At 37.7% G+C, this 25,858-nt stretch overlaps 1 protein-coding gene across 1 annotated transcript in view; it reads left to right on the top strand.

The window, feature by feature from the left end:
* PPP2R5A (protein phosphatase 2 regulatory subunit B'alpha) overlaps positions 1-25,858 on the top strand; it is a 43,288-nt gene that overhangs the window by 14,776 nt on the left and 2,654 nt on the right. The window contains exons 3-12 of the mRNA XM_041476856.1: positions 3,130-3,326; positions 8,383-8,484; positions 13,949-14,041; positions 15,971-16,101; positions 16,317-16,376; positions 17,572-17,680; positions 20,175-20,228; positions 23,286-23,336; positions 24,035-24,154; positions 24,243-24,370. Coding sequence (XP_041332790.1) covers positions 3,130-3,326; positions 8,383-8,484; positions 13,949-14,041; positions 15,971-16,101; positions 16,317-16,376; positions 17,572-17,680; positions 20,175-20,228; positions 23,286-23,336; positions 24,035-24,154; positions 24,243-24,370 — 1,045 coding nt within the window. The remainder of the gene's footprint in view (positions 1-3,129; positions 3,327-8,382; positions 8,485-13,948; positions 14,042-15,970; positions 16,102-16,316; positions 16,377-17,571; positions 17,681-20,174; positions 20,229-23,285; positions 23,337-24,034; positions 24,155-24,242; positions 24,371-25,858) is intronic.

The raw sequence follows: 25,858 nt of genomic DNA, 5'->3' as shown, positions 1-25,858 counted from the left end.
TTCCCATCATTATGCTTGATTCAGGGTTGTTCATTGAGGCATCCACTGTCTATTTGGAACCTAACTGATCTTCTGTGGTCTTTATGGTATTTAGGGTATTTGAAGAATAACACTCCACATGTACGATGTAAATCTTCATAGGACATTAGATTGAAGCTTGTTTAAAAATCATGCTGTGGGTTGTTCAACTACTAAAGCGAAAATCTCCAGTATTTTTGCAGTTATGGTGGCACAGTTTGTTTCATTTCTAGAACTAGAATAAACTATTGTGATATGATTTTGTTGTGGCATAAAGTTGTCTAGCTTTCACTGTGCTGGCATAAAGGTAAGGCTTTGAAAAGTTAAGAGCCCTATATGACAAACAAATTTTCCTCAATCACTTGGTGGTTCCCATGGTACCTTTCATAACATTCCCGAGACAAATGTGCCATGTGTCAAGCAGGGATTGAGCATGTGAAGACAGATTGTGCTGATAGAATAGAACTGGCTTTCTTGTTGCTTTATTTTTGCCGTGGTTGCACATAATTTTCCTCTCTTGCAGATGACTAGAGATGATAAGTTGATAAAATAATTGTGTTTCCCCTTGCAAGTCCAAAAAAAGGATGTGTGCTTAGAGGAAGACACTTCTTTGGTTTTACTTTAAATGTTTTAATAGTAACAAAATAGGTTAATGGACAGGTTTTTCATTTGAGGAAACATGTCCAATTGCGAGAGATCAGGTTGCTAATGAAATGGACTGCTGATGCATGGCAGGGGAAAGATTCTCTTTTACTCTGATGTCTAACCAGAAGTGGCTAGTGCAGGAATTTATTTGGTATCCTAGGAAGGTAATAAGTGATTTAATTATTTTGTATGAATTCCAGTTACTGACTTTTAACCTGAGATCTTTAGTCTGTTTGAGCCGTGGTTAGAAGTATTCACATGCCGTCTGCTGGTTTTTGAAACTTCTAAGTAAATTTTGCTTAGTGATACTACATTTTTAATTTTTAAAAAAAAAATTTTATCATCAGCTAACTGTATTATATTATCTGGGCCTCACTTGTGGACCTTTGTAACTCGAGCTATAGTTGAGTTTGTAGTGAGGGAAAATAAGAGTAGGCTTGGTTCCTGTGTTAGTCTGGCTGTCAGCTTGGGGCTAGCAACAAAAAAAGCTGCCCTCCCTGTGTCGGTTCCTTAAATTCGGCTTTTTTGAATTTTATCCTCAGCATGTCACTGTTATTTCATTGTTGCTATGATACAATATTTACTCATGCCATCCACTGTAGAATATTAGAAGATCTGAGCTGAAATGTTACGTAACTTACAAATGTTTTCACAGCTGATGTTCATTATTTTGCAGAGTGTAACAATTGGTGTCTTTGTAGTTATCTGAGTGAAATAAGCATCTTGCAAGGTTTTTTCTTCATAAGAAAAACGGTTCAAATGGCAGAACTGACATGCAGAAGTGTGAATCGTTCTTCATGAGGGAGTAGCAATTGCTGGCTCGTTCAAAAGCTCCCTGAAGCTGTTCTGCTCAGCTAATAGGATGGTACCTGTCAGGTGGGGAAAGGGAACACAGTGCAGTGTTCTGGTGCCTGAGTTTCCAGGGCACCACGAGCAGCATGGGTTACAGTGGAGGCGTGCTGGTCCATTTCAGCAATTACTTTTTGCTCATGGAAATGAAGCAATTCTATCAGATATTAATATTAATATCTTATATTAAATATAATATTAAACTGAATATTAAACCTGCTGTTGACTGTTGTTGTTCCAGCCACTAAATGAAAGGTGCTTTGGTAGGAAACTTGAGAAACAGGCATTATCAGAGTGAACTGATAATTATATTTATACTTTATTTATACTATTAAAGGTATAAACTTAATGAAGTTTGTTGAATTAGAATAATTCTAAATCATTAAAGAGAAGCATGAGATTTTTCGTGATTTTTTCAGATTTTAAAGTGTGACTTAAGATTTTCAGTACTCAGTTGCATTTTCTTGTCTTGATAATTTTTTTTGGTGATGAAACAGCAGTGTTCATAGCAATACTGCAGTGAATGAATGGTGCTAAGGGATGTAGTCAGGCTGTAACCAGTCTTGATAATTCTTCAGGGGAGAGCATTCTTTATTTGGAGATAAAATTGGGAGTGCTATTTTTTTACCAAAGTGAGTGAAATACCAACTGGCTGATAGAGGAGGTGATGCTGTATTGGTCCAGTGGCTTTGAACCCCTATGAACAGTTGAAAACAAGAACAAAAGACACATTAAACCAAATTTTCAGTTAAAACCATGACTTTTTTATGATTGTTATGATCATGCAGCTTTGGAACAGTTACAACATATCAAGGTTGTGTTAAATTTTTGAAGAGTGTAGTTAGTACTTGATAATCTGTCTCTTTTAGAGTAAATGTGAAATGCTAATGGAGGAATTCTGCTTATCAGATTACAGAGGTACTGAATGCTAAAATGAAAATGCTAAGTCACAGCCAAACACATTGTCTTAATAGCCAAAAAAATCTGGAAAACCCTTATATGACTAAGATTGTCATAAATTATTTAGACCAAGGCATTAAAATTCAGGATTAATCCTTTTGAAATATTGGAATTCTTTCTTCAGGGAAACGTTGATCACATGATGTCAAAAGTATGTGAAGCATTTTGCATTGGGGTAAAAAGACAAGGTTCCTTCAAAGCAGATTTTACAGCTTTTAAGCAGGTTACATAATAAAGGATTAGGGAACAGAATGAGACAAATCGGATGAATGAAAGGTTAGTTTGATGCACTGCTTCTGGATATGACTTTTGGTGATGGAGAGCTGGGGCTTGTTAATATTTATGTATTTAAAATAAAGTTAATGCAGTAACCCATTGCTGGTAAATAAATTTACTGCCACGTCGTTGTCCGTTATTTCTTTCATGTACCAAAAGTTGGGGATGGTGGATGTTTCATTCTGACATACAGATATTTTCATTTTGGCAAAATTGCTTAATAATTTGCTGTTAGCTTGCTGACTATGAAGCACAACTCTTCCCCATTAAAAAAAAAAAGCAAGTCATAGCTATGCAAATACTTGTCAACAAAATAGATTTAGAAATCCTGTATTTGCTTCTACAGACTTAGGTGTTTGGTTTTTTTGTTTTCTTTTACAGATGCCACCTTCAATGAACAGCAGGATCTTTTTTGTCAGAAGTTGCAACAGTGTTGTGTGCTCTTTGACTTCATGGACTCTGTTTCAGACCTGAAAAGCAAAGAAATCAAGAGAGCAACACTGAATGAACTGGTTGAATATGTTTCAACAAATCGTGGAGTGATTGTTGAATCAGCTTATGCTGACATAGTGAAAATGGTAAGTAGAATGCTCTTCTTGTAGTTTGTATTTTAATAAAATATCTTAATCAGTTTATGACTCTTAATGCCATTTAACTCAGAATTGTGGTTGGTTATTCTGCTTATACAATGTAATATAATTTGTTAATGATAACTTGGCTCAGACAGGCTTGTAAAAACAAACAACTGGCAAGTTTTAATTATTGGCTGATTAATGATGCATTCAGATTAATTAAAGTTAAAGAACTAGTATACTGCAGCTACTTGCAGTCTGGGTAAGCTTTAAAGTTGTTCTCTTTCAGAAAATGGCAATATTTCAGTAATGCCTATCTTTATTTACCAGTGGCAATGGAGAGTTAGGCTAAAGTTTTCTGGTAGTTATTGCTGCAGGTGCTGGTGACAGCAGAAAGATTTATCAGTATATGAAAGCAACTCTACTTTGTAAATACTTTTTATGGCTGTTTGTTATTATTTTGGCCTTGAAGAGCTGTACTAGAGCAGCCTAAGTGGTTTGCTGAAGTTATAAACCATAGGATGACTTGTCCCATGCAATTGCTGCTAATGGCTTGTTGAATAAAGAACAAAATATTTGTGGTTACCTGCAGACTTTCCCAGGTGTTTATGTGCCGTTTCAAATGCTACTTAAGTAATCTTTTTGATCTGCCTATACTACATGTATAGGGAATGCAACTGAAAGACACTTGAGAATAATCTAATTTTTTTTTTCCCCTAGAAATGTGAAATGTAAAAACAATGGCTTTAGTGCCCATGTATTTACATTAGTGGTTCTCTAAACTTTGGTGAAGTTTACATAGATAAAATGCTGACTTTAAAAGAGCTCTCAGGAGCATAAGCAGAGCAGTTCAAATATACAGCCTGCAACTTGTGTAGTTCTCTATGCAGTGCAAGCTAGTTTTTTCTTAAAGTTCATTTTGTTGTTGGGCTGGGGTTTTTTTCCTGGGCAGTTCATAGGGAAGATCAGATCTTTAATATAAATAAGTGTGGAAGTTTTGCCATTATACTGAAGGGCTAGGATTATTGGAACCCTTTTAATCATTTCAGCTGTTTCAGCAGATGCTTACTAAGTTTTACAAAAAAATCTATGACACTTGGGGGTTTTGTATAGTCTCATTTGTTAAAGGACCTGGTTTTCTGTCCTAAATGTTTTCTACATAAGAAAATAAAAGATAAAGTATGTTCACATCTTCTTAGGCTTCTTTTTTTTTCTTGCTGCTGGTGGCAGCAAGCCTGAATCCTTGCAGTATTCGCATTCTGTGTGCCCTCTGTAGCCCCTTGGTAGAAGAAAGAATATACTAACTAGCCCATAGTACTTGTTGAAGGGAGGTTTTCTTTTATATTTGGGTTGTTTTCTTTTCTTGGAGATAAGGTGGTATTGAGCTGTTCTTTTGAGGTTTTTTTTGTTGTGCAAATGATTGGATTCTGTGGATGCTTGTTTTTCTTTCCATAACAAATTTCCATCTCCTTTTTCCCCTAAAATGACAGAAAGAGAAGAAGCTCCGTGAGAGCTTTAAATGCTCAGTGAGAGCTTTTTGAGAGCTTGAGACAAAAGATCCCTCCAAGCTTGAATAGTATTTCTAATCTCCCTGGCAACTGGCAGCAGAAAAGGCCTTTGCTGTGAATTAGGACGAAATACCAGCTTTCAGAAAAAAAATCTGCATGGGTCTGTCTCTCCCTCCACATAACTAACACCTGTGTCAGGCTCGAGGCCTTTCTTGGTAGCAAAACTTTTATGAGATTGAAGAGTTACTGTTTCATTTCTGTTTTGTTTGGGTTTTAAGTTTTTAGGCCGTTCAGTGTTCCTATGTTAAAAGAAAAAAAAAAAAGAGTTTTACTGCAGAGTTTGAAGTGTGTTTTGGGGATGAAAAAGTAGAAATGGCCTTAATGAAATCCAGCTATAATCTGGCTGGTAGTAAAGGACAGACTAAAAAATTCCCTGAAAAAAGCCAGAGTGGCAGCAGTGGCAGACCAGAAACACTTTCTTTCCAAAGCCCCTTGTCTTTCCCTAGGCCTGGGACAATTTCTCTGCAGCTCACAGGGGAAACAGCCTCAGGTTTCAAACAGGTTTCCTTGGAGTCGCCTGAGCTGTGGGGAGGCATAGTCAACAATGCCTTAAAGATAGCAGGAAGGGAAATAAAATGTTCTTTCTGACCAGTGCATGGGCAAGTTCTGTGCAGGTGAGGTGGTGTCTGGCATTCTTTCCTTCACTGGTCTCTGTTGCCAGGATAGCTCCTGAGCCAAGTATCACACAGGCTCCTGTGGTTGTCTCTGTAACCTTAAACAAAAATAGATAACTTTTTATTCATAACATCTGCTCTGCTTGGATCCTGAAATGACAGTGTAATTTCAAGCCACTGAGGATAAAACAATATCATAAAAAAAAGTCTTTGTTTAAATTGTTGTGCAGGACACACTGTAGGTTATCTTTTTTGGTGCCCTGGGCAACCTGATTTTCCTTCAGCTGAGGAGGAGTTTTGCTTACAAATAGCTTTGAAGTTGTAGCACAGCTCTGGGTCACCCAAAACTAGTGTCTTTTCTGTTTGGAAATTCTCAATTAAAAGCACTCTGAGGCTAAAAGGAAGTTAGGGTTTGGCATTGTGACTATTTAATCTTGGGAAATTAGAAAGTTCTACCTTGTATCAGTTTTGGGAACATGACAGAAATGTCTCTTCAGTGTACATAACTCTTCATCTCCTTGTGCCCATCAGCCTTGCCTTGTTCCCCAGCAGCATATAAAATCTTATGTAATGAGATTGTCCTAACAGGCTGTATGAGTTGTGAATTCAGAATTTAAAAGATACCAGCTATGCTCAATCTGCACTGAAAAAAAACCACTCGGAAATTGGAATCGAACCTAGTATCTTTCAAATGTTTAGATCAAATGTACAGACAATAAGGTACTTCTTTTATTTTTTGTTTTAATAAAATATAATTGCTCTATCTCAGTACTAACCAGCACATTTTCTGGTGTAATTTTTGGAAAACTTTGAGATTTAATTTAGAAAGCTGATGCTCGATTTCTCTGGAAATCTATCCAGCTTTAAAAACCTTTTATGATTTGTGTTTCTGAAATGACAATTTTGGGATAAGGCATCACTTAGGAAAGAAAAAGAATGTTTTAAATAATATGAGAGGATATAGAGAAGAATTTGCTAAAGTATTGCAAGCATAAGGTAAATTAACTGTTTTATGGGGGGGGAAGACATTTATTTGAAGTTTTATATATTCTTGAGAGATGAATAATGCTAGTGGAAGTACTGAATATTCTGAAAATCATACAATTGGTTTTCCAAAGGCCTGGCTGAGCGGCTTGCTAATGTTTCTGCTGCACAAGTGTATTTAGTAGCTGTGTTTTGGACATGAAACTTACTCACTACTCTGAGGTTCTGTGCTAAAGGCTGACTGGCTCAGTTCAGCAAGATGCATCTAGAAAGAAAAAGAAGTGTTTTTAGGAGAAGTTACCAGAAACCTGCAAGCAGTGATAGAACGTTCTCTGTAGGAGACTGATTCATGTGCTGGAGGGCTTTATTGAATACTTGGTAAGAGTAAACAAAGCAAATAAGAGAACCAGGACTGTAATGCTGGTTTTTGAGCTTGATTAAAATTAATGTTCTCCTATTTCCCCTATGTGACTCCTATTTCCCCTTCCTCTCCCCCCCCCGCCCCCCCCAGTCTTTTGTTCTTGAGCTTTGGAATCCCAAGTCCCTTGTGTTTACAGCATTAAAGGACAACTGTTTTTGTGGGGATGTTTGTTGGTTTGGGTGGTTTTATTTGGTTTGGGTTTTTGTTTTGTTGGTTTTTTTTTTTTTGTAGTTTTTCCTGTGCATTAAACTCAGAGACAGCTGAACCCATCCCCACAGAACTTAGTTGCCCTTCCAGTCCAGGACAACAGCTCTGTGTCCCAACAGGAGACACAGAGCAAAGGGCATAGGAGGAAATGGAAAGTCAGTTTATGCAATAGCTGTGTATCTTGTTTAATGAGGCAGCTGATCATTATGTGCACAGCCAGCTGGGTGACTTCAGGATCTTTCTAAAGTCCTTTTGCTAGATTCTCCAAACACCTCGGAGACTCCTTGGAATATGTGCAGGAGGATTTTCTGCAAACTGACAGTTTCTTTTGTGCTTAGTAGGCTTGGGTGATAAGCAGCTACTTGAAACAGATTTGATCAAAAAGTCTAAAAGAGTTAAAAAGGTGATGGGAAAAGTCAGGTTAAACTTGTTCCTGAAAGAACGGTAGAAAATGCAGAAATGAACTGAACTGCATGTTCTCTTTTGTTTGTGTTAGAGATTTAAATCCAGTACATGCTATCTGGTGCAAGAGATGACATTTTTCCTTTGACATCGGAATGGTCTTCTATCCATACTTCAATATACTTCAAAAATCCTTGAAGAAACCTTTTTAAACTTGTCCTTTTGAAATTGATTTGATGTGACTAAAAGTAACCTAGAGTAACTTTAAGAAAAAATAGCTACTATGTGAAATGGAAAAGCTAGAATGGTTATGTGTTTCTAACTTTCCAAACCCTTGAAACATCTTGAAATATTCAAAGGTGAAAAATGTAAACAGAAATATCTTGAAATCAAGTAAAGAACTGTAGAAATAAGGTACATTTTTGGGATTGTCTGCCTTACATGACAGACATGCTCTCTTATGTGGAGAGAGCTCTCTTTAAATCATAATTGGTTAGTTTTGTGGTATTTGTGGTCTTACATTAAAACAGCTCTTGGTGTCATGTAGTTAAAAATTATTTTTGATAGGGAGGCTGATTTTTTTAACTTCCATAGTTTCAGGGAGGATTCTGGAATAGGACCATGTCTTGCTCCAGGCTTGTAAAGCAGTTGAGACAAAAGTTACTTTCTTATTTTCACTGACATCTTACAGACTTCTGTCTGTTTGTGTTTTGCAGTTTTGAAAAAATGAGGTAGTGGCTCCTTATGTTACTTTTTTTACATGATTTTGTTTCATTTGATTTCAGGATAAATGCAGTACCTTAATGAGTGTGATCTGTGAAAGCATAGACAGTGATACAAGTTTTTTTTTTTTTTTTTGCTTGCAGATTAGTTCTAATATTTTCAGAACACTTCCACCTAGTGATAACCCAGATTTTGATCCAGAAGAAGATGAACCAACTCTTGAAGCCTCATGGCCCCACATACAGGTATGTGATTCCTTTACTTCTAAACCTTCTTGTAAGGCAAGAAATGTAGGTACTTCAGTTATTTTGTGCCTTTGTTAAGAACAAGAAAATTACTTTTATAATACAATTGAGTTTTTATACTTGAGAGGGGAAAAAAAAGTGGTGCTTTTTTTAGTATGTATGAATATGGCTGAATGTAACTCTTCTAAGTGGCTTAAATACTATTTTTTAAACTGAGGGATTGCACTGTTAAATTGTGGTGTATGTATGTCTTAAAACTGTGGATATTTTAGGTAATTATGTTCTTCACCTAAGAGGTTTGTTTTCTGCAATTGAGCAACTTCTTAGTGTTGCTTCAATAAAATATAAGTTAATATTAACAGTTCTGTTTTCTCATGGCAGTAACAAAAAAATGGAGTAATAGCCTTTATTTGTCCTTTGAGCAAATAGAAATCCCCTCCTTCTTCCCCACCCTCTTGCCTCCCTTCATGCCAAAACTTGACAATATCAGCGTTGTTTGGTAACAGTTGCATGGTTATTCCATTGTTGCACTTCTGTGGCTATCTCGTGATTTTTATAGTGCTGCTGTATCCATCGCGTGATTGACTTGAAATGCTGCTGAATTTTATTTTATTTTCAGTTAACTCTTAGAAGCTGTAAATGTCCAAGCACATAACTCAGGTAGTTCATTGCTGAATTTATGTAAGTAGTATCTGTTGAACAAAGTGGAGTAGCAGCTCCTAGCAGTGGGTAGATTAAGCTGCTGCACATCTGCATACCATTTGCTCTCTCCTCTCAAGAGCTAAGATGCTACTCTGCCCCTATAGTATTACAGTGCTAATGCATCCACAAATGCTCTTATTTAAAAACTCTTATTTAAAAACTGCACTTCTAATACTGACTCTAAAATGTACCTATTCAGCATAGTATTTCAAACTTAAATCAAACAAGAATTAAGTTACCACAAAAAATAACTCTGCAGGTTAAAGGCTGTGATAATTATTTTCTTATATATGACCAGTTCTAATTCATAGGAGAAATGGCTATAACTGAACTAGATAGGAGGCTTGTCTTTGTTGGGTGGGAGGGTGCAAGAGCTAAGCAAATGTCTCTTGTAAGCAGCACCATCTGACTTCTAAATACCTGTGTCTCAGAGGTAAAATTTGTAAATGTTACCTCAGTTCACTTTAGGTCATAATTAAACTCTAGTCCTGTTCATAGAAAAAGGCCTGTTGATTTTGTGATCAGTTCACTTGTGCTCTTAGGCTTGCCTAAGAGGAAGTGAAAGAGGTTGTAGCGTTTGGTATTATTTGACATTGTATTTTCGGGTTTCTTCCTTGCTATTTTCTAAGGGAGTTTTTGCCAGGCTGTCTGGTCACTGGTTGTGGATTTCCCTCTCCCATGTCTGTTGTTCATCCTGTCCTTGGAATAGATCACTCCTTGCAGCACAGTGGAAACAGTTTGTTTCCCACTCTGTCCTTTTACAGCTGATGTGCTACTGGACCATAGAAGACTAAGTTGGATAATTTGCTCATTGCCCTTCAGGAGCACAAAGCTGCTGGAAATGTCAGATTTTGTGTGTGGAATAAAATCTGTACACAGCCATTCTCCTCCCCAGCAAAATACACTATTATTTCTGGCATAGTCTAAAGGACTGCTTAAGGAGGGAAGGTGTGGATGTTTTGGTGGCTGTGATTTGTGACAGATCAATTACAAACAAATTCCAAATTCTATCCTGATCTGGCAGTCAGGTAGCCAGTTTTCTGAGAGAGGAAAGAAAAAAAAAATCTGAACCTCTACTCTTCTCTGCTTGAATCTGTTGACATGATTACTTAGTAAGTTACCAGTGTGTGTAGCCACAACAAAAGACTCCAGACCTTCAGTAAAATGAATGGCACTAGAGAGATGTTGCTTTAAAGCAGTGTTCAAGATTATTTGTAACAGCAAAAGTAGGTTGAACAGGCTGGTATTTAAAGCCACTGTGCATTTTGAAGCTTAGGGAGTTGCAGAGTTGGTGGAATTGGTACTTAAAAGCAACAATATTCTATATTCTATATATTCTATTATTCCAATATTCTGGTTCCTGCAAGACTGAATCACTAAAGCATTAGGAGTTGTATTTCATTGCTTTTTGACCCAAGCAGACCAGTATTGAGAACAAAAAATACTAAATGCAACATCTTTCCCCTGATTTAGTATTTCCAAAAGTAATGTTTCTGTTAAACTCAAGGAAGCTGAGCATGCCTGTCTCTTTAGGTAGGATCTGTTCTGGTGCCCCTAGCTTGGTTGTTGTTGTTCTGCTTTTCAGTTTGCAAACGTTAGCATACAGGAGAAGAGAGACATGGCCACTGCAACTTGATTCCTGAAATGCCCTGGATAAAGAGGCTTTCATGTGTCTCCCAAGGCTCACAAGGATTTCCAAAGTTATTTGATACCATACCCAGTTGATATCCTGAATGTAATCTCAGACAGCTTGTTACAAGATGTTGCAGCATTGTGCTTTTCACTTAGTTCATGTGTTTGATGTCTATTGCAGTCACTATATCTATTTATGGAAAAAAGCCATAATTATCCTTCCTTCCCTGTCCTTTTGGGAAAACAAAATATGCCAATTTAGTGTTCACTCTTAGAAAGTGTCCTGTGACAATTCTGGTGGCTTTCTCTGTATCCTTTCAGGTTTTAATAAATTTCCTCAAGCACATGTAGGTCTGTGCATCTCTGTCTGTACTGTCAGTATCTTCCTGAAATATCCTAGGATTTCATCTGTCACTTCCATAGCTTCATTGTGAGGATGGATCTGAATCATCCTATGGTTAACCCTTTCTCAGCTTAAGGGCTTGCAAATGCTTTGCAAAGCTTTTTCTTGGAACTCCAACTGTGACTTTGCAATCTTTGAGTTTAATCCTGTGTTTATTCTTCTAGAGCTTCAGAGTCAACTTATCCTTTCTTGTGGGTAACATGACATATATTTTATTTTCTATTTTCCCCGCTGGTGGTAGCTTCTAATATTGTGGCAGTTATCACACGTGGCTGTTCTTTGTTGTTGTCACTGACAGAAAAATTTAATCTAGGAATTTATTGCAGAAATCTTGAATTAAGTTTCAAATTAATCCCTATGAAGCTGTGCTATATAACCTCCCTCTGGCCATATGTTGCGCATTTCTATACAGATTTATCTAGTTGCTAATTTGAAAAAGATCAGGAGAATCTGAATGTTTTGGGTTGGGGTTGGAAGAGACCTTTGAAAATCACCTTAGTCCAAGCCCCCTGCCATGAGAAGAGACATCTTACACAAGATGAGGCTGCTGAAGGCACTTGCTCAGGTTGGTGTTATCTGCAAACATGCCGAGGGTGCTCTCAGTTCCACTGACTGTGTCACTGGTGGAGGTATTAAACAGCCATGGTTGTGCACTTTCTAAGGCAGAGGCTGGAGTATAGTAACATGAAAAATTCTGCTCTTGGGTTGTCTATTATGGTGCCAAGAGGATGGTGCCAGTGACAGGACAAGGAGAAATGGCCATATGCTGAAACACATGAGGAACTTGACCCTGAGGGTGGCAGAGCACTGGTTCAGGCTGCCCAGGAAGGTCACGGAGTCTTTCTCTGGAGACATTCAAACCCCACCTGTTCCTCTGTCACCTGCTCTAGGTGACCCTGCCTTGGCAGGGGGTTGGACTAGATGATTTCCAGAGATCCCTCCCTATCGCGGCGGTTTCCAGCTGGGCTATGCCCTGTGGGCTGCCGTGGCCAGGATAGCTCAGTGGGCTCAGCGCAGCGGCCGAATTCCCAAGCAGTTCCCAGCTGCAGGCAGCCAAGCAAGCTTAAGTGATTTCTGGCTCTTAGTGATTATCAGCTCTTTGTGATTTCAGCTCTTTAGCTTGCTGGTGCCGCTGCAGCAGACGCAGGGAGAGAGAGGAGAAGTGCTGTTTAAGGTTCCGCGGGATTCTTTATTGGTGTCCCTCACGAAGGTTCTCAGTGACAGCTCTTCTACCGAACCAGGCAGAATTAGGGGTTTTTATACCCTACAGGGGTTTTGGAAACTGTCCAATAGAAAGGGCCAGGGGAAAGTGACCTACAGGCTTACAGAGAGATAAGCAGGGTCCGAAAGGCGGCAGAGAGGGGCTTCTAAGGCCCGAGTCATCGTGACTTGGCATTTCCTAGCTCAGGCTTCTGACCTCCAAGGAGGCCTTGCAGGCCCTGGGCCTGCTAGCCCGCCCAGCCCTAACAATCCTGTTATTCTATGTGAACTGCTGATATGAAAAGCTGTTCTTACAGTCTGTTGCAGGGGGACAAAGTGAAGGGTAGCTTGAGTTTCTGAGCCTTTGCTATGCACATACAGAACACCCTCCTTGAGGCTATGGATAAGTAACTGTCAGCTCAAATGTTCTACATAAAAGTACTTACTGTCATGCATTTTTCTGAAGTGAGGTTCCTAATTATAATTATGAATTACTCAGGTGTTGGCTCTCAGTTGAGTTAAGTACTCAGAGTGGTAATAGTTGAAATTCATGCCTTTGAGTATGAGCACAGCTCTGCATGGGTTTTATTTAGAAGCCCAGTCAGTGATGGCATTATGTACCTAAATTGCATTGTAGTGTTATTACTAATCAGCTGTTTAATTATGTGGAGTTATGAAATAGGCATTGAGAACATGAACAACTCTTAATGTAATCTAAACATAAGGCATCCTTCCTCTCAGTTCTGTTCTAGTGAAGAAGTGCCTTCTGTGTTCTTTATTTATCTGCCATTGTTACGCAAGTGCAATGTTTTGTCTTGGACTTCTGATGAACCCCAAAATATGGGACTTGTGCTCTGGCCTCTTCATGCCACTCTCTGCTGGCCCAGGCCTTTCATAGCTCTACCTCTTGTCAGGATTTTTATCTCTGGGCATTGTGGGATTGTAGCAAATTGGAACTTGAACTAGGAAGAAATAATATGCTACAAGCCATAATGGATATTATAATTGAGTTTCCATGATATAGAAGCCTAATTTTAATCTGAACTCTTTCAGTTTCTGTGAATTCATTCAGCTGTTTTAATACAACTTTTCATTTTCGGAGTTTGTGGTCAAAACTTAATTTCAGATGAATTTGCTTCATCTCTTTCAGGAATTATGTAATGTTAGAGCACTTAATTTAACTCTCAGTGCTGCTCAATGTTTGGTAACCTATTTCTGCGTAATATGTTCTTAACGTGGCAGGAATGTAACATTTAGAACTTGTTTTTTGTCCACTAGTGGTATTTTCAGGAGATTATTTATTAAGCTTTGACTCTTCTGGGAATTAAAGTGTTCTCAGTACTTACTGTAATTATTTCAGTAAATTCCAGCTGGAACTGTGGTTAAGCAGTGATGTGTTAGGCTTTGGTTCCTTTTGTACTTTTTGAGCATGTAAATAGTCCCACTGCCTTTGGTGGTAGTGACAAGGCTGAGATCTGTGTTATGGTGTACTTACTAGCTTCAGAATTTTCATTTCCTTGTTTGTAGTTGGTGTATGAGTTTTTCCTGAGGTTTTTGGAGAGCCCGGATTTTCAGCCCAGCATTGCGAAGCGATACATTGACCAGAGATTTGTGCAGCAGGTAAGAGGAGAGTGTTAAAGTTGCAAGTGGGATTTAAAGATCACCTCTTGAGCTTAATTTATCAGATGGACTCTTAAAGCTTTCCTGCTGACACAGGGTAAATTTCAGTTGTTGCAGCAGTGGTTTAGTGCCAAACACTAAATAAACAGCACATCATACCACAGGGGCTATATGTACTTAGTAACTTCAGGAACACTTCGTTTTCAGATATCAACCTCAGTGCTTGGCAATGCAAGATATTTGGAATTTGTAAAGTTCTGTTTTTCATGATTTGTAATTTAATTCCAGCCAAATCAACAATGTGGTAATTATATTTTTGTAGTCCTATGTTTGTTTTAAATTTTTTTTTACGGTGGAAAAACTTACAGCAAACTTTTTTCTCTTAAAAAGTTCCTGTACTTATTTTACATTAAATGTGTTTCAACACCTCCTTCCTTGTGTCTAGATAGTGTAATTCTCTTTACTGTTGTGTATTAACCACAGAAGGAAAATCAAGAAATTACTTAGGAAAGTCATGCTTTACCATGCAAAGCAACTATGAGCAAGAAAATGAAGTGAGATTTCATATTAGATATGACTTCTCAGGGAATTACAGTGTAGAAATGCAATAACAATTTTTGGTTCAAGGTGAATTCAGTGGGGATTTTGTCACTGTGTTGAAATGTTTGTTTGCCAAATTTTGTCAAAATACTTGTTTGCTCAGTATCTGAAGAGTGAGTGCTGGCAGGCCATCACAATACAGCAAGGAAAAGTAAAACTACAAGGTGGATGCTTTCCCTCCCTACTGTCATTTAATTTCCACTTAATTGGTTCTGCTGTTCTTGTATATGTGTTTCCTTCTCAGTTTTATTCAAATTACACACAAAATTTAAGCCTGAGGCTGCTGGTGAGCTGTTGGCTATGGGTGTCCACTTTACAAATTGACCTGTGGTCCTTGAGAGCAGCATTGCAGAGTTTGTTCCTGACATTTCACTTGATCTTTGTCTAGAGTACAAGATAGAGACAATGCAACCAACAGCTAGCTATATATGGGAAAAAACGTGGAGTAGTGACCCTGAGAAATTCCTGCTAAATATAAAATTGAAATGAGCCTGAACGAAGTTCCTGAACAGCTGTTTCCAGTCCCTTGTGATGCTTGGTACAGACATACCTAAGCTCAGACCTGAGCAGGAGACTCTGGTGACTGCTTGAGCTGTTAATGACTTGCTCAAGGCAGCTGACATTTCTGAATATGCTGTTGCTTGGCCATGCAGAGTTAAAAAAACAACAAAAATTATGGTCTGTAATTTGACTGGAGTATTTTTTTTTATGTCTCTGAGTGAGCATGGTCTTTTCTGTATCCTTGGAAGTCTTTCTACAAGAAAAAAGTGTGTGGAAAGTTTTGTTAGCTTCTTGCAGCATTTAGTCTGTATTAATAGGGAATTGGTTAGTAATTGCATATCTTTTGCTTATTCTGTGACCGCCCTCCTTAACTGTAAAATTTCTTGTGTAGGAATGCTTTTGCTTGGCCATCAAGACACAAGTTTTGAGATAAGCAGTAAAGGATTTTAGTTGCAAAATTGTAAATACAGGATATGGATTTGATTCATTCTGATTTTTTAAGTAACAAGTGTAAACCACTTACCTACAGTTTGATAATCTCATGTTTGCAGCTGCATTTTTATTTTGATGGTATAATAGTTACTGAATGACTTTGGTGTCTGTTCTACACAGGAAAAGAATGAAGCTGATGACCTCATTAGAAAAAATCAACATTATTAAAAATGTAATTTTGAAAGTCTACTATTGACATCTAAACAAAATGTACAGTTAAACTGATTCTGTTTTTTTTCCTAATGTAAACTTGTAAATTAAAGGTAAAATTCAAATCAGGTAGTAACAAAACCTTAAGTCTTTCAAAAGTAATACATTTCAATTTAATTTTTAAAGTTGTTGGAGCTCTTTGACAGTGAAGACCCACGAGAACGTGATTTCCTAAAGACAGTTCTTCATAGAATTTATGGAAAGTTCCTCGGTTTAAGAGCATTCATCAGGAAACAGATAAACAACATTTTCCTCAGGTATGCTGTGTGTGTATGTGTGTGTGTGTGACTAGGTTGAGGAATATTTTATCTTGCTTTCACAGTCTGGGTCTGCAGTGGTTTGTTCTTGAAGTAAAAGACCTGTGTTTGGTCTGTGATCTTGCTTTCAAATATTTGAAGCTTAGTAAAAGTTATTTCTTTGGAATCTGTGAGCCTCTGTGGCAAATTTTGATGGTTGTCTTTTTTGGTAACAGGTTTATATATGAAACAGAGCACTTCAATGGTGTTGCTGAACTTCTTGAGATATTAGGAAGGTAAGTTTGATCTGACACAGGAAAAATATGAAACATTATTGTGAATGTTTGCTTCAGCTTTTCTGCTTTGGGAATGGAGGGGGGAAGAGAATCATTACAGTAACGAGTGATGAAGTGCAGTCACTGATAATCTAATACTGTCTGGATTACCACATGAATATCAAATTAGGACACTGAATAAATTATTCTTTTTTCAGTGCAAGTTTTAAAGATGACAGGCAAAAAATGTTTCTCAAGGGTTCTTGTTTGTCAGACCTGTCTGCTCTTGGTTGTCTTCTCCCTGATAGATGACTTGTTCTTTGATTCAGAAAATGAATGTTAACTTTTGTCCTTGTGCTGAATTGTTTTAATCTTCAGCAGGCTGGTTTTCCTTCAGTTTTATTCAGGAAAGCCTTGTAATTGCTAGGGGTTTTTAGTTACTTCTTTTTTTTTTTGGTTGTTATTTCACTAACTTCAATTTAACTTTGAAGTTTTTCTCTGGTATTTTTAAAGCCTTTCCAAAACTGTCACACATTTCACAGTAGGAAATTGTATTATTGGTCTAACTAAAAATACAAATATGGTGAAGTTATTGTGGAACAAATTTTCATGAAAAATCAAGTAATAGGGATCCCATTATTTTTTCAGACTTGCCTAAAATGTAAGGGGCAAAAGAAACTAACCTTTTCCTGAAGGACTTCTGTCTTGTCTATAGCTCATCAGCTCTTAAATATAAGAGGACTGAATCAATGAGACAACTTCTAAACTTTGTTTTTGAAAGGAAAGGTTGTTCAACAATCTCAAAACAGGTGTTTAAAGTGCACTGTTAAAATTGTATAAACTTTTTTCTCTGCAAGTTGCTAGTGATGGTGGGTGAAATGGATCAGCTTCCTGATATATCTGTCTAAGCTTTACAATTAGACAACAGGACTTACTGTAGATGATTTTATTTAATGGAAGTAATGATAAAAATACTTCAGCTCATCTAATGGGTATTATTTAGCTTCTAGGGTGGTTCTCTGGTATTCCTTACTAACACTCTAAACTCTAAAGGTTGTGCACCTTTGTAAATGTAGAGCTATTGTATGGCTTCAAAATAATCAGGTTTAAAAACTGAATCAGAAAGGGAATTTCAGTTGAACTTACAGAAATTCTTGACTTGCTAGGAAATTTTTTTTTTTTAATAAAAATAAATCCTGCTTATTCATGTTTTCAGTATTATCAATGGTTTTGCACTGCCACTGAAAGCAGAACACAAACAGTTCCTTATGAAAGTTCTGATTCCCATGCATACTGCAAAGGGATTAGCTTTGTTTCATGCACAGGTAAGCTTTTGCCTATTTTTAAGAGTGGTGGGGTTTTTGTATTTACATTTGAAACTAATGAAATTTAAAGCACTATGTTATAATATCAATATTCCAAAATATTTGCAAATTCAGTCACTTTTAGAAAAAGTCTTCCAGATCGTATACCTAAATGTTAATTTTGAGATAATATTTGGCATATATTACAAGTGAAAGAATGTACCAGTGAATCAAAGACATATCAACTGAAGTTGGAAGCTTTTTTGCTTGTAGTCTTGTCACACTTTAAACTTCATTTAATCCCAGGGCCTTGTGCTGTTGTCATTTCCTTTATGTGACTTAAATGCTGTGTGTAAAGGAACCTTGGGTATGGCCAGGTTTTTATTTCAGAAGTGGTTTTTTTCTTCCTAAAGCTGCACCAGTGATGGGGTGGGAGGGAGAATGTTGTTGCCATTTATAAATAGCAGAAATGCACAGTAGCTCTCTGGATCAGCCAGACATGTAGATCCATGACATGCTGTCAGAATGCTGCAGTTCTTCAGCTGACTTTGATTCTTATACTTGCCACAGACATTCAGCATTTTGTTTGAGGAATAATCTGTGTCCTTTCCAGACATATGGCACTACAAGTATTGAATATGGTTGATGCAAACTTGGAAGTAATTCTGCTGTGGCTAATTAAAACTTGCTTTGTAACTTAGCTCACTAATACAGCTCCATACAGACTGAAGATACAAGAAAATAGATTTCTTGTAAATGAAAGTGAAATCGTTGTGACTGTATAGTCTATAGGATCAAGTGAAGAGCTCACTTAATTCCTAATTCTCATGAAGTTTTAAATTAAGCAAATCACTTGTCGTTGGCGTTTATTGCCTTGCTGCTCCATGAAATGAGTCAGTGAAATGAAAGGGCCCAGTCACCTCCCAAAGGTGTTCTCACTGACAGGTGTGTACAGCAAGCTGCCCTTTTTTTCTGGGATACATTTAATCCAGTTCATGGCTACTGAAAGGACCCTATTAATTCAGCTGTACCTGAAAGTCGCATTTTTCTTGCTGACCAGGCCACTCTTCTGTCCCTTCATAAAACCTTCATAAAACACTGGTGCCAGGTGCACACACAGCACTGTGTGCTTCATTTTATCCCAAAGGCCTAAGCCAGTGCTAAATCTGCTTTGCAATCCCAAGTGGCCTGGCTGCTTTGTTGCTGAGTAAAATATAGCCTACCCTTCAAAGTTAAAGCCTTAAAGATGAACTAAGCTTGAGTCTTTGTCTTTGAACAGTAAAGCATTACTGTACTGAATATATGCAAATGATGGGATTTGTGAGATTAATGTGTGACATTTGTTATTTTTTGCATCTATACAAATGCATCAGTAGCCTAAGAGCAAAATAAATAAATTAGACCTGTTGCAATTACAGCATTGTAATTATCTGCTTTGGCATAAAATAGTAAAAAAAAAAAAAAAAAAAAAAAAAAAAAAAAGCAAAAACCAAAAAAGATGGTGCTTAAATTCAAGCATCCTGAGTATTGAAATGTAATACATATTATGTAATTTTTGTCTTTGCTTTATATTGTGATATTCTGTGACTTTTTAAAATGAGTCTTAATGGAATCTAAAAAAGAGTATAACTAGTTCAGTAACAGCATTATTGTATGGTTTCTGCATGGGATGGTTGTTTACTTAATCAGTGATGTGCTCAGTAACTAAACTCTAAGTAATTATATAACATTAAATATCCTTGGCCTGAGCAGGCACTACACAAAAACCAGGAGAGGCTGGGAGAGCAGGGCTGGTGACTTAGTTCCATTCTGCTTCCCCACTCCTTCCACCTTTCCACAGGCACTTGTTGGCCATGGCTGCACTGGAACAGGATACTCAGCTGGACAGCACCACACCAGGTGCCAATTTAAAATCTGGCCACTGATTGGTTTGACCATAACTTTCCCAAAACCTCACTTCCTGGTCAAACCACGACAAGCTGCCTCATCTCTTGTGACCTTGGAATATGTTCAAATTCTTTCACTTGTAATCTTACCACTGAATGTTGTGTGCTGTAGATGTCACCTGAGCAATGTGCAATGTGTGCTCAGTCAAACCTGTGTTACAACTTGGTTTTTACTGGAAGTATGGCCTTTTTTACCCCAGTATAGATGTTTGAAAGTGATAGCTTTGTATTGTTAATACAGGAGTTGATGTTCAGAAAAATCTGTCTGGATATGGGATCTGAGTTAGGGAGATGTCTGCCAAGCTTGAAAATAATTTTCTAGGTTGAAAAGATGATTTTTTGTATGCAGGAAGGTTTTTTTAAGATAGAGCAGGCCTGTATACCTTGCTGCTTTAATTGCTGTTTTGTTTAGTTTGGACTAATACGAAATGGCTGTGTAGGGGTGTCTTGGGTTGGGTCCACCCCCCCATGATCTGAAGTGCTTCCATTAGAAGTTGTGATATTTAGTAGTGCTGCAATGTCCAAACACAGTCTGCTTAAACTAAATAACCATATGACTTACATTCCAGCTTGCCTATTGTGTCGTACAGTTCCTGGAAAAAGATACAACTTTAACAGAGCCTGTAAGTGTTTTTCAGTTGGATGTCTTTCTATTTTTTAAATTCAATTAAATATTGCAGTGTAACCTGTTAAACTGTGCAGCAGTTAAAGATGGAGAGGTAGGATTTTTTCGGGGGGTAGAAATGAAATTAGAATAGCTAAGAAAATTCTGAGTTTGCAAGGGCACTTATCTCTTAACTTGTGGCCAAGATAGAGCACAGATTTAACTATAAGTTTGAACTTCTGGTATCAACCAAACTATCCCAAATAAGAAAGCATGTCATGACTGTGTTCTCTCCTCATAAAAACTAAAATTTCAGTGGTTTTGGTACAGATTGCTTGTGCTTAGCCATTGCATGAAGTTGAAATATTTTAGGAAATAAACAATCCTGAAATAAAAGTTGGAAAGAATAACAACACTTCATTTAGACAGAAAGAACTCTGAAATTCCAAATGTGGTGTTTCTGTCTGTCCTCTTCAGTTTCTGGGCTGCCTCTTGGCAGTCAAAACTCAGGTGATTCAGGCATGTGTGGCTTTTGCCAGACTTAAGTTTCCCATGATACATATTGACAGCTCAGCTAGAAAGGGTTTATGTACAGGCTTTGGCAGGGCCCATGAAGAACAGAGGCTCAGCAGCAGCTCACGAGGAACAGAGTGATGTCAGGCCAGCTATAAAAGACACTGGTTTTAGTTGGACAATCAGGAATATCTCGATTAGGGCTATGCTGGTATTTAAATACTTTACCCCTTTTGTGACTGAAAAATGAAGAGCTTATGCAAGACCTAAATTTTCTTCTATAAAAAAAAGACAAACAGCTTTGGGAAAATAACATTGATCTTCACTGAGTGCCCTTTCAGGAAGCTTGTTTTCTGCACAGCCATTTCAGCTGACTAGTTATTTTGTAGCTGGTGGAGGGTGTCTATGGATTTGCCCTGTGTGCTTGAAGCATCTTTCCCCCTGTGCTGCAGTGTTCCTGGCCACACTGGTCAATTAGCTTATTTTGTGAGATAGGGTGAGGAGAAAGGAATTGTGTAACCCATATTCCTTAAGCCAAGTGAAGAAACAGCCCAGGCATTTTGACAGTTAAAGCTGAGATGTGAGCAGAACATGTGTAGTGTGTAGTGTTGCATAAAAACCTGCAAGATTGAATGAAGTCACAAGGTCACAACTTTGACACAAATTTACAGGAGTGTGGTGCAGGATCCAAGCCCAAACTGCTGAGAACAAGGCAGGGCTTTAGAGCAGTGCCACAGTGCAGTTCTGAGGCTCATTTGGATTGTGGTCTGTACAGTTGGGGTTGCTTCTTAATCAGTTAAAGGTGAGTTCAGGCTGGAGAAGACACAGGAACTCACTACAGAGTCACTACCTGTGTTTGCTTTGGTTGTTACTCTAGTGTGTAGTAAAAGTTGTTTTATAAAGAAATAAAGTTTAATAAGATAAGAAGTGAAGCTTTAAGAAACTTCCTGAAATGCTTGAAAAGTAAGTGTTAAAATTTGGGTCAACTGATGAGATCGCATTGGAAATTTTTCTTGGCTTTAGGTCAAGTAATATTTTAAGAACTCCATCAGAAGGCTGTCTTCACACATACCTTACTGTTATTTTTCTGGCAGGGATTGTCACTCAGGGTCAGTTTGGAGGACATTCAATCCGAGCTCTTGTAGCTATGGTAGTCTGCCTCAGGTCAGTCCTGATGTTTGCAGAGCTGACAAGAGGAGTTTGTTACCTAACCCTGTTGAGTGCAATGGCCTTTACATGGAAGAAATCAGGCTAAATTTGCAGTCCTTGTACGTGAGTTAAGTTTTCCAGCAGGTGCCTACAGTTGTAACCCACTTCATGGGAATCCTGTAGCTCAGGGAAGAATCTTAATCTGTGTAGTAAAAGCAGCAATCCATGAACATAAATGTGCAGGTGTCAGCTTTTTAATATAAAGGCACAATTAGGCTGGAAACTGATACTCCATCAAGGAGGAACAGGGAATACGTATCTTGTTGAGGTGTGCACTGTTATACTCAGAACATGTTATTTCTTTATCAAGTTGAGAATATGGGTCTCTTCTCTAGCAATGTATATTTAAAAATTCTTGCAGTAATTTGTGCTAGGAAGTGCACTTTAGTCTTACTAACTTTTTTCCTCTGGAAAGATGCTTTTGATAGTACATGTAGTTGTTAATAAAGCTGCCAGCTGGAAAGCTGAAGGAAAGCTCAACATGACAAAAAGCAAATGTGGAAGGTATTAAAATAATTGAGTAAGTTTTTCCTTTGGATATGATCAGTTAGGTGCTGTTGTATCATGAAAAGTAGAGGTCCTTTCTTCAGAATGGAAGTTTATAACACTCTGAGAATGTTTCTGCTTCTGGAGCATAGTTGCAGGGGTTTTTTTTGTCCTTTTTTTAAAGCCAGAATTCATTTTGTAATTTAGATGCCATGTGAGATGTTTATTTCTAGGAAAAATGCCTCCAGCCTTTCTTTGCTGTATTCCCTCCATTCCTCTTGGGGGCTGTACTTTCCAATTAATTTTCCCAAAGATTTTGTTTTTCCAGTCTTGTGTAAGCTAGTTTCAAATGTAGATATTAGAACACATTTTCTCTGTAAGTTCACATCTTTCTTACTTGAGTTTCCAGTCTAATATGTCAAATTGTAGCAGAGAAAAGAAGAGTGGGAGGCCATGGCTCCTCTGTAGAGCCCTGTCAGCATTTATTGTTTCCTCTCAGGCTTCAAACCTTTGATGCCAAGGCAGGTGCTCCTTGAAGTATGGATGAGTAGAAGACAAAAAATATTCTGTGAAATTTAGCTACAGGGGGGTTAACTTCACTTTGTGACGCTTTGATGTGATCAGCATCCTGTCAAATCATGTGAGTACTGGAATGGGGGCAGAGTGTGAATGGATAATCACAGGCACACAAAGCAATAGGGGTCTGAGTTATTCTGATAACGTAAACGAGACAAACATTTAAATGAATGTTTATTCAATTTTCATTGAACCTCTGGATAAGGAAAAGCAACCCAGTACTACCTTTTTTTTATATCAAGTATTTAGTAGAAACTTGTCCTGTTTTAACTTGTTTGTATTTTTCACACAGGTAATCAGAGGACTGCTCAAATTTTGGCCAAAAACATGCAGTCAGAAAGAGGTTGGTTTTGTGTCTCATTTCTGGTGTCTGCTGTGATGTAAAATCTCGTGGGGCAGATTCACAAACCTTCTCTCTGCTGTGCTCTTAAAGAGATCTTGCAGAAAACTTGCAGTTCTTGAAGCTTCTTGAGGCACTCACTTTTGTCATGTGATGCAGTCTGGTTTCTTCTATGTAGTTAAAAATGAGTTTGAAAACCAGGAGTTTGATTTATCCCACCAGATTCCATCCCCAATAGCTCTTTAAAAGTGGGATCCTTAACACCGTTGTCTCTTTTTCTGCAAGTGGTGATAAATTTTTCGCTGCACAGAGTTCTGCTTGTTGCAATTTTATATGGGAATTAACTACTTATCACTTCAAAAGCTACTTCGGTGATCTCTGATAATCTCTGCAACCATTCTTGAAATAAGATGCCCTTACTTTTTTTTTAACTGTAAAACCCCATTTTCTGGAGAAACAGTTTGATGAAGTATTCAGTATTCACACAAAAGAAGTCCAAGAGGAGAGCTGTAACCTGTTAGCTGAGGGTGATGATTGACTTCTTTTAGGCTGCAAAAGCCCTGTGTATGTCTAAATGCTTTGTAATGACAAACAGTGTTCTTTGCAGGATTCATGACTAATATATTAGCTGTATTTTGTTTGCTTCTGTTTACAGTGGTGATACGAAACACTCATTCATTTTTTCCTTTCTAAACAAACAGGTCATGTTTTTAGGTGAAATTGAAGAAATCTTAGATGTTATAGAACCAACACAGTTCAAAAAAATAGAAGAGCCTTTATTTAAGCAAATATCCAAGAGTGTGTCAAGTTCACATTTTCAGGTAAATAAAATAAGTATCAAAAAACCCCAAGCAATCCTCGTGGTAACTTATTTTATGGATGTTATAAACCCTTAACTTTGTGTTTCAGGTTGCAGAAAGAGCTTTGTACTTCTGGAATAACGAATACATTCTTAGCCTGATTGAGGAGAACATTGATAAAATTCTGCCAATTATGTTTGGCAGTTTGTACAAGATCTCCAAAGAACACTGGAATCCGTATGTAATGCTTCACTTTATCTGTAGCACCATAAATAAACTGTCCACTGTTTCAGGCTTGGATTAGGAGCTTATAAATGTGACTTCATTTTTTACTTAAATCAGATGAAATCCATGACATTCTGGGTGTTAAATCAAGTGTTGCTTTCAGCTGTGTTGTCCTTTCACTGTTTTGCACTGTTATGATGGAGACCTGAAATTTATTGAAAAAGTGCGAGGAAATTGGATGATGATCTTTGTATTGTAATCAATCTGATCCTTCATGTTAGTTCAAAATGGAAATTAATGCTACTTAGGCCAAAACCATTTCCAAGGGTTGCTTTGCTGTCCTTTAATACTTGAGATGAATACAGCTGTCTGTGCCTTCATAAGTGTTTATTGCTGATCAGTGAGATAAGAAGAGGAAAAGATCCTGTCAGAGAATAGCAACCCTTATAAAGGATGGTAGGACTGAGAAATGAGTGACTACTTCACTTTCTATTTAGTGCCACAAGTGAAGTACTGGTATTCCTGTGTTTGAAAAAGCAGTAATGGTATTTAAGTACTGAAAAGCAAAGCTTGCTGGTGCCAGCACCCTGAATTAAATTGCAAGTTAGTATGCAGAATATAAAGCTTGTACAGGCAAAAGCCAGGGTGAGCAGGAGCCTCTCACAGCCCTGCAGTAAAACAGATGTCCTGTTTTAAGCCTTTGGAGGCTTTGCAATTATTCTGGGTTTATCTAGATGGTGTTTCTAGTTGCAAATGTAGCAGCCAAGACTGGATATAAACTTAGGGGAATAGTCCTTGGACCATCACTATATTTGAGACCTCAGCAAATTTGGAGGATGTCCCTCTTTCCTCTGTGCAGGCAGAAGTTGCTCTTTATGAAGGAAGTAAAAGACACACGATAATTGCCTACTTGAGGACAAGGAAGTTTGGGGAAGAAAGTCTAATCCTTTGATTCTAATCTGTTTTGGAGGGCAGTAAAACATGCTTTTATCCATGTGGTTGTCTGATACGGACTCAACTTCTTGCTCATAATCCAACTTTTCCTCTCTGAAAACCAAAACCTTAAATAAGCTTTTGACCTCAAACCACATGAAAGCCAGGGTGTAAAAAAATCACATTAAAAAAAAATAAGTGTATAAACAGGCAAAGGATGCTGTGCATTTTGAATGGAATGAGCACAAGGTTCTCATGAACAGCTGGGAGATTTTAGTGCCATGATGGACAGAGTGCACTCAAAAGGCAAACCTGGTTCTTTGGTTATTTCCTTAGGGGTTTTTTTGATTCCTTTTTCAAGGTCACAGCTTTGCAGTCAGTGGGGAACTGCTAGTGAGGGAGAAGACAGAGAAGACAGTTTACCTGCTTTTTGCTTAGTGATTAAGCTTAATGATAGGCATTTTATTGTTTGATTTAATGGGTTTTTTATTTATTTTATTTATAAAGATGAGTAGGTTTAAAGGAGATAACACAATGTTTAAGATTGTTTGTTGAAATATGAATACT

Source organism: Pyrgilauda ruficollis, unplaced genomic scaffold, assembly GCF_017590135.1.
Source record: "Pyrgilauda ruficollis isolate IOZ18807 unplaced genomic scaffold, ASM1759013v1 scaffold4, whole genome shotgun sequence".
NCBI classification, from domain to species: Eukaryota; Metazoa; Chordata; class Aves; order Passeriformes; family Passeridae; genus Pyrgilauda; species Pyrgilauda ruficollis.
This window is presented reverse-complemented; position numbering and strand designations above follow the sequence as displayed.